The following is a 16,539-nucleotide window of genomic DNA, read 5'->3' as shown; positions in this document are numbered from 1 at the left end:
TCTCAGGTCATGATCCCAGGGTAGTGGGATCAAACCCTGCATGTGCAACATGGAGCCTGCTTAAGATTTTCTCTCTCTCTCGTTCTCCCTCTCTCTCTCTCCCCCCCCCTCCCTCTCCCTCCCTCCATCCCTCCCTCTCTCTCTCTCATACACTGTTCATGAAAATGCAAACTAGTATAGCCATTGGGGAAAACAATATGGAGGTTCCTCAAAAAATTAAAAACGGAACTACCACATGATCCAGAATTGCACTACTGGGTATTTACCCAAAGAATACCAAAACACTAATTCAAAGAGTTACATGCACATCTGTGTTTACTGCAAAAGCCAAATGATGGAAGCAGCCTAAGGATCCACTGACTGATGAACAAATAAAGAAGATGTGGTATACATACATACAATGGAATATTATTCAGCCACAAAAAAGAAAGAAATTTTGCCATTTGCAACAACATGGATGGATTTAAAGTGTATAATGCTAAGCAAAATCAGTCAGTCAGTGAAAAACAAATACCATGTTTCACTCATATGTGGAATTTAGGAAACCAAACAGGAAAAAAAGAGACAAAACAGAACACAGACCAAAGGGGAGGGGAGTGGGGAGGTGGGTAAAATAGGTAAGAGCACACTTATCTTTTTCTTTTCTTCAAATTTTTTAAAGTAGGCTCCACACCCAACGCGGAACTCGAACTCATGACCCTGAGATCAGAAGTCGCATGCTCTACCCACTGAGCCAGACACTCCAAAAGTATAGAACTGAGTAATATATGTAACTGTTACATTATTGTATTGTATACCTGAAACTAATAAAACATTGAATGTTAACTATACTGGAATTTTTAAAAAAGTTTAATACATTTGTATTTATCTGATATTAATAAAGTAACAGTGACAGGAAAAAATAAAAATTATAAAAAAGCACTTTACGAGGGGGCAAAGGGGATAAAGAGAGGTTATTCTAAATAGAGCTTATATTTACAATCTAGGGACCATGACAGAGATCCATGGCTTGGCTGGGGAAGGCCTACAACCTAAAATTCTCTACCCAATTTTTCAATGAATTCATGGACGTTTCCCTCAGTAGAGGAACTGTAAGGAAATAAGTACCTATGTACCTTTACACTAGAATATGCATCCACTAAGAGATATATATTTAGACACCTATTTAACAATGGAAGGTTCCACTATAATATGTAAAGTGGAAAAGGTAATGATTGTATTTATAGTATTTATCTTGTTAATGCAAAACATCTCTCTCTATAGAGTTGTCTATATATATAAATATGCACTGAATAATCTAAAAGGCTAAATGTAGTAATCGTTATTGCTGTTCACCAAATATTTCTGGCTCCCTGCCTAACATACACATTCCTGCCCCCCGGTGATTGGGTGGGGCCTTGTGATTAATTCTGACCACAGAGTTATGAGTGGAAATGAGCATTTAATTGTTGATTCAGACCCTCCACAGGCCTCTTTTTCCTCTGGCTCAGGAACCAACAAGATTAGAGATGACTGCTGCTCATGCACCTAGGTCCCCAAGCAATTACAATAAGCAGAACCGCCTGCTGATCCACAGTGGCTGTGAAATAGAAAAAGCTTTAATTTTTGTTTTAAGCTGCTGGGGGGGGGGGTGGTATTACAGTATAACCAGGTCTAAACGAACTATAATGAAAACCTTGCTAGCAGGATCTCTGACCACTTTCTTTCTGCGTCTTTTTTGAAAAATAATGAGTCCCTGTATCTTAGAAAATTTGGAGGTGGAGAAAAGACACAGGTGTTAGCATGGTTCTTAGCACCAAGCAGACATTGAGAACTCAGAGATTATTACCATCACATCTCAATCTGGAGCAGCCTGAAAGCATCCTCTATTAGGGTTCTTCAGCTCCTTTTGTTCCATTCCATGCTCACTGGAGCAATCCAACAGCAGTTTAAAAAGCAAGGAACAGAACTGTGAGAATAATAACGTGCTGTATTCTAAATGAGAGGATACACACATACATACATAATATAAGTGTTTGTAAATATGTGGAAAATCTCTGTAAAGACATAGAAGAGCTTATGTCAATTAATTCTGAAATGGAAAAATAAGTAGGTAGGTGACAATGGAAAAGCAGGAATCTTACTCTGCCATTTCCTGTTTTGTATTTATTTATTCATTCATCCATTCATTAAGTGATTTTGGGGTGGCTGGTCTCAAGGTCTATGGGATTGAGCCCCACATAGGGGCTCTGACAGTGTGGAACCTGCTTGGGATTCTCTCTCTACCTCTCTCTCTGCCCCTCCCCTGCTCATTACACAGTGTCAGTTTGAGAGAATTTTGTGTTGGCTCAGTAGATTAAGCATCCAACTTCGGCTCAGGTGATGATCTCACAGTTCATGATTCAAGCCCCGTGTTGGGCTCTGTGAGCCTGGATTCTGCCTCAGATTCTGTCTCCCATGTTCTCTGCCCCTCCCCTGCTCCCACTCTGCTCAAAAACAAATAAACATTAAAAAAAACAGATAAAAGTTAAAACTTTTAAAAAAAACACAAGCAACTCAAGTGAAAGGGATATACAAAGTGTTATTTAGTGGGTCATCTTTCAAAAACATAGAATCCCTAATAAGGGTGCTTGCATGGACTAATTATGAATGTGTCATGAACCCAGAATCATGAATTCACCTCAATAACATGGAACATGATTAAAGGGCTGAAAAGATCACCAGTATCACTTTTTCAAATAAGTTCTATGAGCTAGCTCTCGAATGATATTCATGAAACTATTTTTTCAAATAACTTCTATGAGCTGTCCACTGATATTCGTGAAAATGAAGGGGTGCCTGGGTGCTCAGCTGGATAAGAGACTAACCAGCTTAGGTCATAATCTCATGGTCAGAAGTTCAATCCCCACATCAGGCTTTCTGCTGCCAGAGCAGTGTCTGCTTTGGATTCTGTCTCCCTCTCTCTCTCTCTGCCCCTCCCTACACTCACTCTCTCAAAACTAAACATTAAAAAAAAAAGTTTTAAATATGTTAAAAAAAAGAAAAAGAAAATGAATAAAATGTATTTCTAATGCTTCCTGGGTCAAGACTTTTATTACTGAATCCTGACCCCCGTGATGGCTTCAGCATTGTTAAATTCCACCACTTAGAAAATTAACAGTATGACTTATGTTTTCTCCTCCACTAAGAACAAACTGAATTATTATTTCCAAAAAGAAAAGAACTGTGCAAGGCTTTAATATGAGAAAAGCATCCAAAAAGGTAGGAAAACAGCATTTACTTACATCGTATGTGGTAAACTGTGATTTTTTTCATACACACACGACACTCGAGTTTTCAAATCTTTAGCAGTTAAATTAGCATATTTGTTTATCTTGAAATATTTCCAAGAGTACCTAACATTTGTTATCTGGCCTTATTAGAAATAAATAAATGACACAGGGACACCTGGCTGGCGCAGTTGGGAAAGCATGTGACTCTTAAGTTCGAGCCCCGTGTTAGGTGTAGAGATTACTTAAATAAACGAATGAAAAGATTTTAAAGAAATAATAAATAAATAAATAGACGACATAAGGTGGTTGACTTCACATGTATACACAAACTTCATTTAGCTCGGGATGAGGAGTTCCTGGAAACCGACCTGCACAGAAACCACAAAGTCTCCATGGTGATCCAGTCCTGGCATTCCACACTGGCAATGGCTCAGCTCCTCCAGTTATTTCACATTCACTGAAGTCAGGATTGTCTCTGGCCATAATTCTTCTAAGTGCTAGTCAAAAGTTGTTAGTCAAACGTCCAAAATATAGTGATGTTTATAAAGCCTTCCATAAAAATCAAAGAATTTCCAACCATCCTTAATGGCATACCGATCTTTACCTACTTTCCTTAAACAATTTCTTGCAAGGGTATCTAAGCTTACATTCTTTTTAATTGAAGATATTATCTTTATTTCATTTTTTAAAAAAGTTTACTTAGTTATTTTGAGAGAGAGTGTCCAAGTGGTGGAAGGGCAGGGAGCGATGGGGAGGGGGCAGGGAAGAAAATCCCCAACAGGCTCTGCACTGACAGGGCTCGAACTCAAAAACCACGAGATAATGACCTGAGCTGAAGTCCGACCCTTAACCACTTAACTGACTGAGCTACCCAGGCACCCCTAAGCTTACACTTTAAACCTCCAGCTCTCAACTGCTTCTTTCTAACAAACATTTTCTCAACATTTGCTATCGAAAATACCCCACACCCCACCAGGACACAACATAGTGACAGTAATGCACACAACTCAGGATAACACTAGCTAAGAACTTAACAACAATAGCACTAAGAGCACACAGAAAGAATTTAACAATACCCTAACAGACTCTGGAGGCACGCTAAAACGGTCAGCGTATACCCTGCCCCCCTCAGCACTTTCTAACTGTACCAACATCTCATTTAGGACTTTCTCTAGCCCCCAGGGTCCATTTTGGCCATCCTCACAGCACTTCAAAATTATCACTCACCCCCACTCTAAGTTACTGACTAAACAATATCCCAGCCCCCTCAACTCTCATTTGTTCTGTACTACTGTCAGATTTCCCCAATGGAATCAAACTCTAGTTCACACAGAAGTAACCTGCCTAATAATGAGCATTTCCAACCTCTCACTTCCCCACTCCCCTTGGAGAGTTCTGGGATCATATCCCAAAGAAAGTACTGCATTGGAATCCTTGACTCAATCTGTTCTAGGAAAGCCAAAACAAGACAATGACTACAGTTTCATATATGCCTATTTATTCTTAGTAAAATTATTTTGAAGACAATATAATTACAACAAAACAGCACTGAATAGGGTTATGTTAAATGGGGTGTGTAATAGGTACACAAAAATTTCACAATATTTAAAAACTGCTTTTGTGGCATAAAACAACAAAACTACGTAATCCTGCTCAGAGATCTCTATAATCAGAATAACATTTGTTTTCTGATCCTTTTAAAATAAAGCCCTTAATACAAACCTTTGACTGGGGTGGGGGGGGGGGAAGGCGGGGGAAGCCATTGCTTAGCTTTCAAAATAATCCACACTGTTATTTTGGAAATTCCCAAAAGTACCACATTACCAAAAAAAAAAAAAAAAAAGACTCCTCCTCGAGTACTGTTGGTGGGAAGATAAATTGGTGCAGCTACTGTGGAAAACAGAATGCAGGTTCCTCAAAAAATTAAAATACAACTACCATATAACCCAGCAATTCCACTACTGGGTATTTACCCAAACAAAACGAAAACACTAATTTGAAAAGATAGATGCATCCCTCTGTTTACTGCAGTATTATTTACAACAGCCAAGATATGGAAGCAACCGAAGTATCCATAATCTACAGACAAATTGTTAAGGAAGAGGTGGTGTTATGTGTTTGTGTAAAGATATATACATATTATTCAGCAATAAAAAAGAGAAACCCTGCCATCTGTGACATGAATGGACCTAGAGGGCGCTATGCTAAGTGGCATCAATGAGACAAAGAAAGACAAATACCGCATGATTTCACTCATGTGGAATCTAAAAAACAAAACAAATGAATAAACAAAGAAACAAAAAGCAGAATCAGACCTATAAGTACAGATAACTGATAGTTGCCAGACGGGAGGAGGTGTGGGAATGGGCAAAATGGGTGAAGGGAGTGGGAGATACAGGTTTCCAGTAACAGAATGCAAGTCACAGGGATGAAAGGTACAACATAGGGAATAAAGTCAATGGTATTGTAATAGCAATGTATGACAGATAGTAGCTACACTTGTGGTAAGCACAGCATAAGGTATACAATTACTGAAATCACTATGTTGTACACATGAAACAAATATAACATTGTGGGTCAACCATACTTCAATTAAAAAAAGAAAGAAGGGGTGCCTGGCTAGCTCAGTTGGTAGAGTATGCGACTCTTGATAACAAGATTAAGAGTTCAAGCCCCACAATGGGCATGGAGCTTGGGGGGTGGGGGGGCTCCTTCATTGTTGTGCCTAGAAATGGTTGTCTTCTGAATCCACACATTTAACCTCTAAGAATTTATTTAATCAAAATAACCTGAATAAATCTTAATGGATAAGGATGCTTTATGTTCCTTTTCCTGCTCTCCTAAGTAAGACAGATTAAAATATTAAAGTATTTTTACCTTTTGGAGCAGGGTTGCTATTTAATTTAGGTTAACACCATATCTTGATGTTTGTTACTGGCAAAATGTAAGAGCACCGAGAGACAGGTCTATGGGATATAAAGAGGCTATTTCCTCCACACTGGGGTAGTCTCTATACCCAACCCCAGCAATCATACCCTCCCCAAACCACCCAACAACTTTCACTACAGTAGAAGCAATGGTGCTATCAGCAGGAAAGAGAAAGTAGACTTGTGTTACTTTGATCAAGAACAGTTCTTAAAAATAAATAAAAACATAAAGTAGAATAGAATAGAATAGTTCCTGCTGGTTCTAGAGGGGGAAAGAAGAGAATCTTTTAAACACAGCTCAAGGGGCACCTGGGTGGCCCAGCTGGTTAAATATCCAACTTCCACTCAAGTCATGAACTCACGGTTTGTGAGTTCGAGCCCCACATGAGGTTCTGCACTGATGGTGCAGAGACTGAGTGGGATTCTCTCTTTCTCTCCCTCCCTCTCTGCTCCTCCCCCACTCATGCTTTCTCTCTCAAAATAAATAAATAAACATATAAAAAAAAAAAGGCTGTAAAACAAAGTTCAAGCCTCTTGTCTCATTCATTCAGAGGCATCCATCTTTGAGTATCCATGACATTCACTGATAAGCTCCCTCCATTATCAAATAGAGATAGAGATGAGGGAGATAGAGAGAGATCACCCAGTTCTATGGGCTCCAGTCACTTCGCAGAGATCTGGGTTAAGTGTGAAATCTCTGTTGCGTTCTTGCAGCAGCCAGGGCAAGGATGGGACCATAAAATGCACTCAAACATATCCTGAGTGAATCTATGCTTCAAGCTCTTTCAGTCACAATAGTTTAAAATTAGGGGCGCCTGGTGGCTCAGTCGGTTAAGCCTCTGACTTCGGCTCAGGTCAGATCTCACGTTTGTGGGTTCGAGCCCTGCGTCAGGCTCTGTGCTGACAGCTCCGAGCCTGGAGCCTGCTTCCAGTTCTGTGTCTCCTTCTCTCTCTGCCCCTCCCCCTCTCATGCTCTCTCTCTGTATCAAAAATAAAACATTAAAAAAAAGTTTTTAAAATTAGAAGATATTAACAGTGAAGTTAAAATCCCAACCTCAATTGTTTGCTAGCTAAATTCTAAGCTTTTTTGACAGTTTATTGTCAAAAAGGAAATAAACGCATGTTAAGAGGATTCAGTTGCATGTATAAGGTGCTTCCAACAAGTATCTGATGACAGTACTACAATAAAAAACTCCAAGAGCAGACTGAGAATAGCTCCCCAAAATGTAAAACCATAACGTTAATTGTTGTACATTCATGTCAAAGCATTCTTCCTCAGCACCTATAAAAGACTGTGAAAATCAGAATGCTTTTCAATACAAGTCATACACACCAAATCTAGTTCCTAAAATATTTGGCAATCTTCATCTTTAGTGCCTTCGATACAGGAAGCCATACTCCACTTAAAAGGTGCTCTGTAATTACTTCTTACCAATAAATAATGTATTCTTTTTTTTTAATTTTTTAATGTTTTATTTATTTTTGATACAGAGAGAGACAGAGCATGAGAGGGGGAGGGGCAGAGAGAGAGGGAGACACAGAATCTAAAGCAGGCTCCAGGCTCTGAGCTAGCTGTGTGCACAGAGCCTGACGTGGGGCTCGAACCCACAAACATGAGATCTGACCTGAGCCGAAGCCGGCCGCTCAACCAACTGAGCCACCCAGGCGCCCCAATAATGTATTCTTAAAAATAAATAAGACATCTCATTGTAAACTATATCATCTGAGGTGCTCTTGAGATTCAAATTAGAGATACAGAATTAACTGGAATGTAGAGCTTTTGCTTTGACTGTGTTTTAATAGAAACAGGGTTTTCAGTATATTATTAACTATATCCATTTATATATACACAATATCATATATATAGTGTATTCATATATGTATATGATTATGAACCAAAATTAAGCTTTTTCCACTTGTCACTTTAAAATTTAAAACACACACCTATACCCACACCCATGCCCCCACACCCCAACGAGAAAGATACCATAAGACAGATCATTTTCACCACACTGGAAAAAATAATTCACTTTGTGTAGGAATTATGGCGTGACATTTTCAACACAAAATTCTCTCAAACTGACACTGTGTAATGAAGAGAACAAAACCACATAATGACGGATTCCTTCATTACCTGTCTTCACTGAGATGATGACTTAAAAGTCTATGCCTTCTCAACCATTCAGGGATGTTGCTATAAATCTTCACATCTCCTCCTCCCTTCCTCAGTAACACTTGGCTCAATCCCTTGTTCAATTCAAGGTAGTTGCTCAATAAATATTTGTTAAATGGATACACTAATTAATTCCATAGCACAATTCATATAAATGAGTATAAATGAGCAAAATGCAGAGAATGATTCAGCTGAGATGGTCCTAAAATGGAGGGTTTTGCAGAATCCAGAATCTGTAATGATATTACAGCATTATGGACTGGGTATAAAAAGATCAATGTCATAAACTGCAGTGCCAAGAAAGTAATTTTACTTTCAGATTAGAACTTGAAGGAACAATAAACACCATCGACAGTGGGAACAAGATGTTTTTCTTCTGTGAAGACAGTATACTGCCGACCAAATTTTAATATTATGAAAGTGAACTACCTGAGAAATGAAGTCAGTATGTGATATTACACAAATAGAATGAATTTACCCAGCCTGGCTTCCTCAGCTTTTCAGACTCAAAAGACAATGGGACCCAATCTTTGAACTGCCTGGTGAATAAAGCACTCTAAAAGAGCTGCTCCTCTAGAATGTAAATGATACTAAGAATTAAAGGAGCTGAATAAAAGACCAAGAGAATAAAGGCAGAAAATTTTTTAATTGGAAATATATGCATATGGGGCCACTCGGATTTGTTCTTTTGATAACTGGTCTTATGTGAGGAACTTGAAAATGAAGTGGAATCAGAATACTTTAGCTTCCCCGTTCCCAAAGTTTAAGTTGGTATTTTCATGAGATTTCCTTTTTGCCAAAAACAGTAAATAAGATATAAGCCTGACCACTAAGCAAAGAAAGGCCTAGAAAGAACTAAGTTACCTAGCAAAAGAAAAAAAATCAAGAATAGCTGTTCATTCTAAGCATCCTTTCAGCAAGTCTACGAATGTGAGATTCAATTAAAACAGAAAAAGGTTAGTATTACCAAAAATATCCACTATCCAAAACATAGCATTAATAATTAATCTAATAAAATATCACAGAAGCTAATGTTAGCATTACCTATTCACAGAAACAACAAAACTTTTCATATAAAGACAAATTTCAACTTAAGTCATAAACATATGTAGGATACTCTACAATTACAGAAAACTGGAATCTGCTACCTAACACTAAATTTAAGACAAGCAAACAAGGAAGGGACGGAACCAAGAATGACAACTAACAGGTTAAATCTACAGTTTTAAAATCATCAGAAAGCACTGCAAAGTAGAGTCAATGATCTGAATACCTTTGTTGGAGCAGTATCCATGAAAAGCTATAGAAAAAAAGAGAAAGAGAGAGAAGGGCGTAAAACTTTCATATAAACTAGAGAATCCAGATGAGACGCACACATTCCAGTTAAATATCCTCGTATTTAGGAAATTAAAATCAATTTTGTTTCGGAAAATGTTTTCTAAGGTAATCCCTGTCTAATATGGTAGATCCGCACTTCTAGAAATTAAATGACTAACCTCAGAAGCTAATACCAAATAATGTAAAGAAACAATATTTGAAGATTGGTTAGCTCCTGTCGACCAGTTTGTATCTCTGTATTAATCTCTCCACTTTTTGCCACAACCCCTGCACCTACTTACCTCTCTCATAAAGGTGCCTGTCCTAAGTGAGGAACGGTTTTTGAAATGTTCAGATAAACCAGTCTATCCGTGCTTTTCATTCAACTTACAGATAATTATGTAAAAGTAACTTGAAGGACCTGAGTAAAGGACTTACTCAGATTAAAAATACTCTGTAGCTAGGATGGAAAGGAAAATAAATGCTGGCTACTAAAATTATTTTGATCCCAGTATAGTTAAAAGATTTGCAGATAGAATTTCTTATTTATGTCTCCCACCCCTTCCAAAGAAATCGGGTCTCCATGTCACAAATTAAGCATGGAAAGGTCCACTGAAAAGCAAATTTGTTTTACTCAAAATAACAACCAAGTCCTGTCAGCCTGTAATATAGGCCACCAGGATCAAATCTTTTGGATCTGTGAAATACTCTTTAAGAACAATGTTCTAGAGCACATTCACGCTTTAAATTAACCACTCTGAAAAGTTCATATTCTATCAGTAAAGAATTTAATATAATTGTTTTATTTTCTATAACCTACCTGAGGCTCTCCCATGAGGCCCTTTCATCTTACAAAGACACTCCCCAATAAGCTTAGCTGCAATTTAATATAAAGCAATATACAAAGTCTTCAGTGTAATAAAAATAATAACAATAGCCTCAAAAAGGAAGAAACAGCTTTGGTTTATTCTTCCTCTTACAAGGAATCTTTAAAGAGAAACCGTAACCTTTTTCCCAAGGCAGAAAAGCTTGTCAACACAATGCCAATCTCCTCCACTGCTCTGAGACAGCCTCATCTGGAGCACTCCTGCCCTGAAAATCACTCTCAGAGGCAAAGAAAGGAACACACTGCATTTTCACTGTGCTGATTCACTGAACCTTTAGTGCATGCAAATGTATGGGGGGAAACGTTTGCTCCTGAGCTTGAAACCCTTCCAACCATGATGACTGTCTCAGTCTGCCCTTGGTATTCCTGGCCCAATGCTGGCACACTTTTAATACGAGAAACCTTTTAGGGCCCCTGGCTGTCAAGGAGGCCCTAAGCCACACACTTCACATGCATCTGCTTCAGTTCATCCTCCCAACACTGTGCACTTTTTAGTTTCAAACAGATGAGAGAATAAAGGATCCAAAACATTATTAATAATCCAGCTGTGTTCAGTCTGTGAGGGCAGACACTAGCTTTCCCTGGTGTCCTCATGCCTAACCACTACAATCAGCTCCTCAAAAACTCTGTGAACCAAGTTCTTTTGCCAAAATTTCAATCACGATACGGCTCCTCTGTTATTCCTCAGACCCTCCAAGTTTTATTTTCTCAATTAACACAGAAAACAAACTCCATGAGAGCAGGGATTATCTTCCGCAGTGACCTATTTTTAGCATTTGAGAAAAAAAAAGCCTGGCAGAGTAGGTATTCATTATATATTTGGTTGAATGAATGAAATATCAAGAAAATCTGAGCTGTGATGGCAGCCAATTTGGAAAACAGCATGAGCCCTGGAGGACCTGAATTGTGTATGTAGTTTGCTCCTATTTCCAAATTCACGAGGTAATTATCTAAATTCAACTTTACAGATACTACTCATGGAGCATCTACTATGACATCACCTACTAGCCTATGCAGCATAGAACTAAATAGTACATGTTCAAAAAGTTTATGTAAATCTCTGCTGAAATACTTATATATGCTGGAAAGAATAAAAGGCAGGTAGTGTGGCTTTCCCAAAAGGACTGCATCAATTTGGCCAAAATTACTTATCTCTGGTCTTAGCTTCTGAGGGAAAAGTGGACAGTTGTGGTATTTCAAGATGATCTCCTGAAATTCTTTCAAATAACAAAACAATTCAAAGATCCCCAGAGACTATCTCAGAAACTTCAAGATATGTCATTGCTACGTACCCAATATCTTCCTTCCGTTCTAAAAATTTACAAAGTGGTTCCATCCCAGCTCTCCCCAGCAGGAACTAGGGAAATTCATTCCCATTTAAAGAAGTTACAGTTTGCACTGACTGGCAACTCCTGGCAATAGTACCGCCTCTGTCACCTAGGTATTCCATTTTCCCTTCATCTCTATGCCCAAGCATTCTGTCCATTGAAGCAGTAACAATGAAACTGGGTTAAGTTTTTGTGTGTGGTGCTGAACTGCCTAAGGAATTAGATTTAAAGCAGATAACTTAGTATGACACCATCAGAAGTAAAGATGCTGAACATTTAAACAAGCACATAAATCAAGAAAAAAATTTAGATCATGCACAATTTAAAGTATAGAAATAAGTCATAAGGAAAAAAATGAACACTACCTACTCTGATGAGCTTCAATTCTACTACAAAGTCTTTAAGAAAAATGAATTTACCTCTTCTTTGAATCAGTGCCCCAGGTAACAGCATTATTTTTTTTATCAAGAAAAATATACTTCTATCATTGCAAACAATGAATATGCAAGACTATTTTACATAGTAAGCATTCAGCAATTCTTGAATTAATGAATAAATTTTCTCTGTCCAATAATGTCTAGTCTGAATTTTTTAAATCCTAAAAAAGAAAAGAAGCTGGGTAAAGGCAGTGCTGTGTCTATAATTTGATGACTTTCTGATACACCATTAATCGGTGCTTTTAAATCACAATCCTGACCTCAACTAGAGCTTCTCCAATAAAATTATTTACAGTGATAGACTTTTAAAAAGGTAGACTATCACGGCAGGCATTAAAAACGAAATTTATTTTAAGACAAACCACCAAGAATCTTTTTTAGCCAATAGTTTACAATTATTTTTACTAGTCAGATGTTAGAGATCAAAAAGATTCAGACCTCTGACTGCTAGGAGGTTCATCCGAAAATCAAAAACCCATGTTCAACATTTTTCCTTTTGTATTTTTCCCATCTTGAGAGATTCTAATTCCAAATCCAACCACAAACCCTCCTCTCTTCCCTTCTTCCTCAGCTTCCTTAACTGATAACAACGTATTCTGATTATACCTTTACTCAATATCTCTTTCATGTTTACACTGCTTTTATGATCTTTTTTTTAATATGATGCACTGAAACTGCACAGGAATACAGCTCACGTAAAAATCCACATCACTGCACGTGGCAAGAACTGAGTGAATGATCATCGAGAGGTGGATGGGGTCCGTGTGGAAATAAAACCATCAGTCTACTCCTAGTTAATGCCCAGTGTAGCCAAGAGGCTGACTAGCCACTAGAATTAATTAAGTAATTAAATAGTGACCATATAACAAAGGACTACAGAGAACAAAAATAGGCATTAAGTATCGTATATTAAATGTATATGCCACCATAAAATATTCTGCAATCTATGGGAATTGGATTTAACAGATAAAATAAGTTGCAAAAAATAACAATTAAGTAAAAAAAAAAGGTATTGAAGGGTAGAGGGGGCAGAAGTGATAAGGTACATGAATTTTTACAAACCAATCCCACTGAGAAAGAATGTTCACAATCCTGTAACAAGTGCTGGCAAGGATGTGGAAAAACTGGTATACTGCTGGTGGGAAATGCTGGCAGTACAGCAGCTTTGGGAAAAACTCTGGCAGTTCCTCAAAAGGTTAAACATGGTGTTTCCATGCAACCCAGCAATTCCACTCCTAGGTGTATATATGCAAAGGAACTGAAAATGTCCATGCAAAATCCTGTACATTAAGGTTCAAAGCAGCATTATTCATAATTGCCAAAAAAGTCCACCAATGAATAGCTAATAGCCATTTTGGCCTGGCCTCTTCACATTTACTCTACTTTGAGGATATAGTCACACACATAGGTAGACATATACACTGATGCTACCATACACCTATTTGCAGGGACTGAAACCCCCTTTCCCCCCAAAAACTGATTATTCATTACATTATATAAATCACAGTTCACCCATACAATACCATACAGCCATTAAAAAGAGGGCTGTTCTTGCTGATATGGCAAAATTTGTAGAAATTTAAATGTGCACAGAAAATGCAAAGAAAATATTACTGGGGAGACCAACTAGATTTATATATCTCTTTTGGTTACATTCAACTTGAAAACGTTAAGGAAACAATGACTGAGGAAAATACAAGTTGGGGAGGTTAGGACCAGGTTGCCACTTCCTAAGGATGAGGCTCAAGCCTTCCCTCCACACCCAACGTAAACCAATCTGCACCTTGCATCCAAAGTTAATTTGTCTTGCCCATCACCCTGAAGCAGACTGATTCAGTATCACTTTTCCAGGAAGCCAAGACTGTCACTAAGGGACGCCTGGAAAAATTCCAGGCAAAGCTGACTCGGTTACTGCCCTTACACTGAAGCCAGACCCTTCCATTATCTGGGATTGCAATCTAAATAACAGCATTCTGCACCAACTCTTTCTTCAATATTTAGCTTGACAGTATTTTCTGAAGTTAAATCATTGTTGTGCTCAGGAAAGCCAGCCATGAAGGAGGAATACAATTTACTCTAAAGACTTTACCGCCAAAAACTTATTTTTGATGGAGACAACCTAAATATTCATCAATAAGAAGCTGTAGCTGTCTAAACAAAATATATTCAGGGGCACCTGACTGGTTCAGAGGATAGAGTACATGACTCTTGAACTGGGGGTTGTGAGTTCCAGTTCTACATGTGGTGTAGAGATTACTTTAAAAAAATAAATAAAATCTTTAAAGATACATATATTTAAATCTACATATACTTTATGGTTTTATTTTTTTAAACTAGGTCTACTTTGGCCTAAGCGGTAATTAAATCAAATGCAGCAGGTCTGCATGTACAGAACAATCGTTCTGTTAAGAAATAATGCTAAAAAGAAAAAACTGTGCAAAACAACATGTATCACGCTTGTGTCTGATAGAGAATCTGGAAGGATGCATAGGAAACTAGGAACTGCCGTTGCCTCTGGAGAACAACAGCTGGTGGCTGCAACCAAGTTTTCACTAGAAAGAAACCCCTGAGCACCTTCAGAAAAAAGAGTGCGTTATGTGCCCTAAAATTAAATGCTATTAAGCAAAGTTCCTTTGAACAGGTATAAATAACAAAGACAAAAGGAATGTGTGGTGTCGTCCCCCACCCGAGCCCTCCTCAGTGGGGCTATCTCCCCAGGAGTGCACAACCAGGTGGCACTGGGTCTCAGCCTCAGCAAGCAGGCTTCACTTCCAACGGCGCCACATGCTACGGTGGATCAGGGCAGGTGCCAGCCCTGCCTTAAGGCGCCTTAAGGAGACCCCTTGATCCTCTCGCCAGGGTTCCCAAGGGCCATCCACCCAGCGCCAAGAAACCTTCCCCTGTACTCGCAGCTCTGTTTAAAACGGACCTTCAGTTTACAACTGTCCATCAATCTAGAAATCAATTCTACTAAATTTATGTTTGTCTGAACACTTTCTAAATTAATATTCTGACCAGTCCAGTTCACCTGGTTTATCAAAGACTCAGGGCGGGAAACCGTTTAAAAAAAAAAAAAATCCCGCATGCCAAACCTTACACATTTCGCGCCACAGAAAACAGACTGCAAATTCCCTCAAAATTGTAGACAGCTACGGGTTTACAAAGCGTTTCGACATACATCATCACATCTGATGCCTTCACAGGCTTTAGTGTCAATCCTGGCAAACCCAATAGCTGCCAAATTGGATGTTAGTCTTCAAAAATTTTAGAATCAGCACCAGTAATAAAACAGCTATCAAAGGGCTGCTTCTCTACCTGCTCTGGCTGGCTGCGATTTCTCAAAAGTGACGACTCGCAGAGCGGCTCCCAAGCCTTCAACCTGACACACGGCTAGTGGAGGCACGCGAGTGAAGCTAGCCCCAGGAGGCTGGGTGTGCTCGCGTGCGCGCCGGGGAGGGGGAGCCGGCCGTGCGGACCCGCGCGCGGACGTGGGAACGCCGCACGAGGCGGGACTCCATTTCCTCCAGAGCAGTCGAGGTTGGGCGAACGCCAAACAAACAGGGTAGCTGCTCCCGTGCCGGTGCGTTCCGCGCGCTCGGGGAATCCTCTGGGGTGATTCAGAGGTTCAGAATCCTGTGAGGGCCAACCGAGCTTGCAGCCCCGGGAGGCGCGATCAACCCGAACTTAGAAAAAGCCCGAGGCGCCGAGCTGACGCCAGCAATTTAGAAAGGTGACCCTCGGCCCGTCTCGCTGGGTAGGAGTGCAAAACGGATAAAGTTACAGCTCGCAACACACGCAGATAGAAAGTCGGGATAGGGGGGCGCTCCCAGGGAGCCCGGCTGCTGAAGGGGGTGTGGCCAGCGGGGCTTTAATGAGAGTGGGGGTGGAGGCGTGTCAGTCGGGTCCCCGGAGGCGCCTCCATAGCCTGGGTGGGTGGGCTAGGACCCCCGCGCGGGACGCCGCGTGTCTGGGGCGCCCCGCCACGCGCTCGCTCGCCGGCTCACCGGTGATGTCCAGGTACAGGTCGTCCTGCTGGTCCAGGCGGTGCAGTTCCTGCGACGTGGATCTGCGGCTCTTCTTCACTCCCTGCGAGGACGCCGAGCAACGCCTCGAGCAGGGGGGCGCGGCGGCCCAGCTCGGCCGCCGCTCGCTCTTCCGCTTCATGGAGGCGGCCGCGGCCCGTCAGGGGGCCACAACCATGGCCCCGAGCGCCCGCTCGC

General features: G+C 40.0%; 1 protein-coding gene across 5 annotated transcripts in view; it reads right to left on the bottom strand.

Moving 5' to 3' along the window:
* Positions 1 to 16,510, bottom strand: part of CDC14B (cell division cycle 14B) — a 102,992-nt gene extending 86,482 nt beyond the window's left edge. For all 5 annotated transcript variants that reach the window (XM_029920322.1, XM_029920321.1, XM_029920324.1 and 2 more), the window contains exon 1: positions 16,324 to 16,510. In XM_029920322.1, the coding sequence (XP_029776182.1) occupies positions 16,324 to 16,483 (160 nt within the window). In that variant the 5' untranslated portion in view covers positions 16,484 to 16,510. The remainder of the gene's footprint in view (positions 1 to 16,323) is intronic.
* Between the last annotated feature and the right edge of the window lie 29 nt (positions 16,511 to 16,539).

Source organism: Suricata suricatta, chromosome 13 (genome assembly GCF_006229205.1).
Source record: "Suricata suricatta isolate VVHF042 chromosome 13, meerkat_22Aug2017_6uvM2_HiC, whole genome shotgun sequence".
Classification (NCBI taxonomy): Eukaryota; Metazoa; Chordata; class Mammalia; order Carnivora; family Herpestidae; genus Suricata; species Suricata suricatta.
This window is presented reverse-complemented; position numbering and strand designations above follow the sequence as displayed.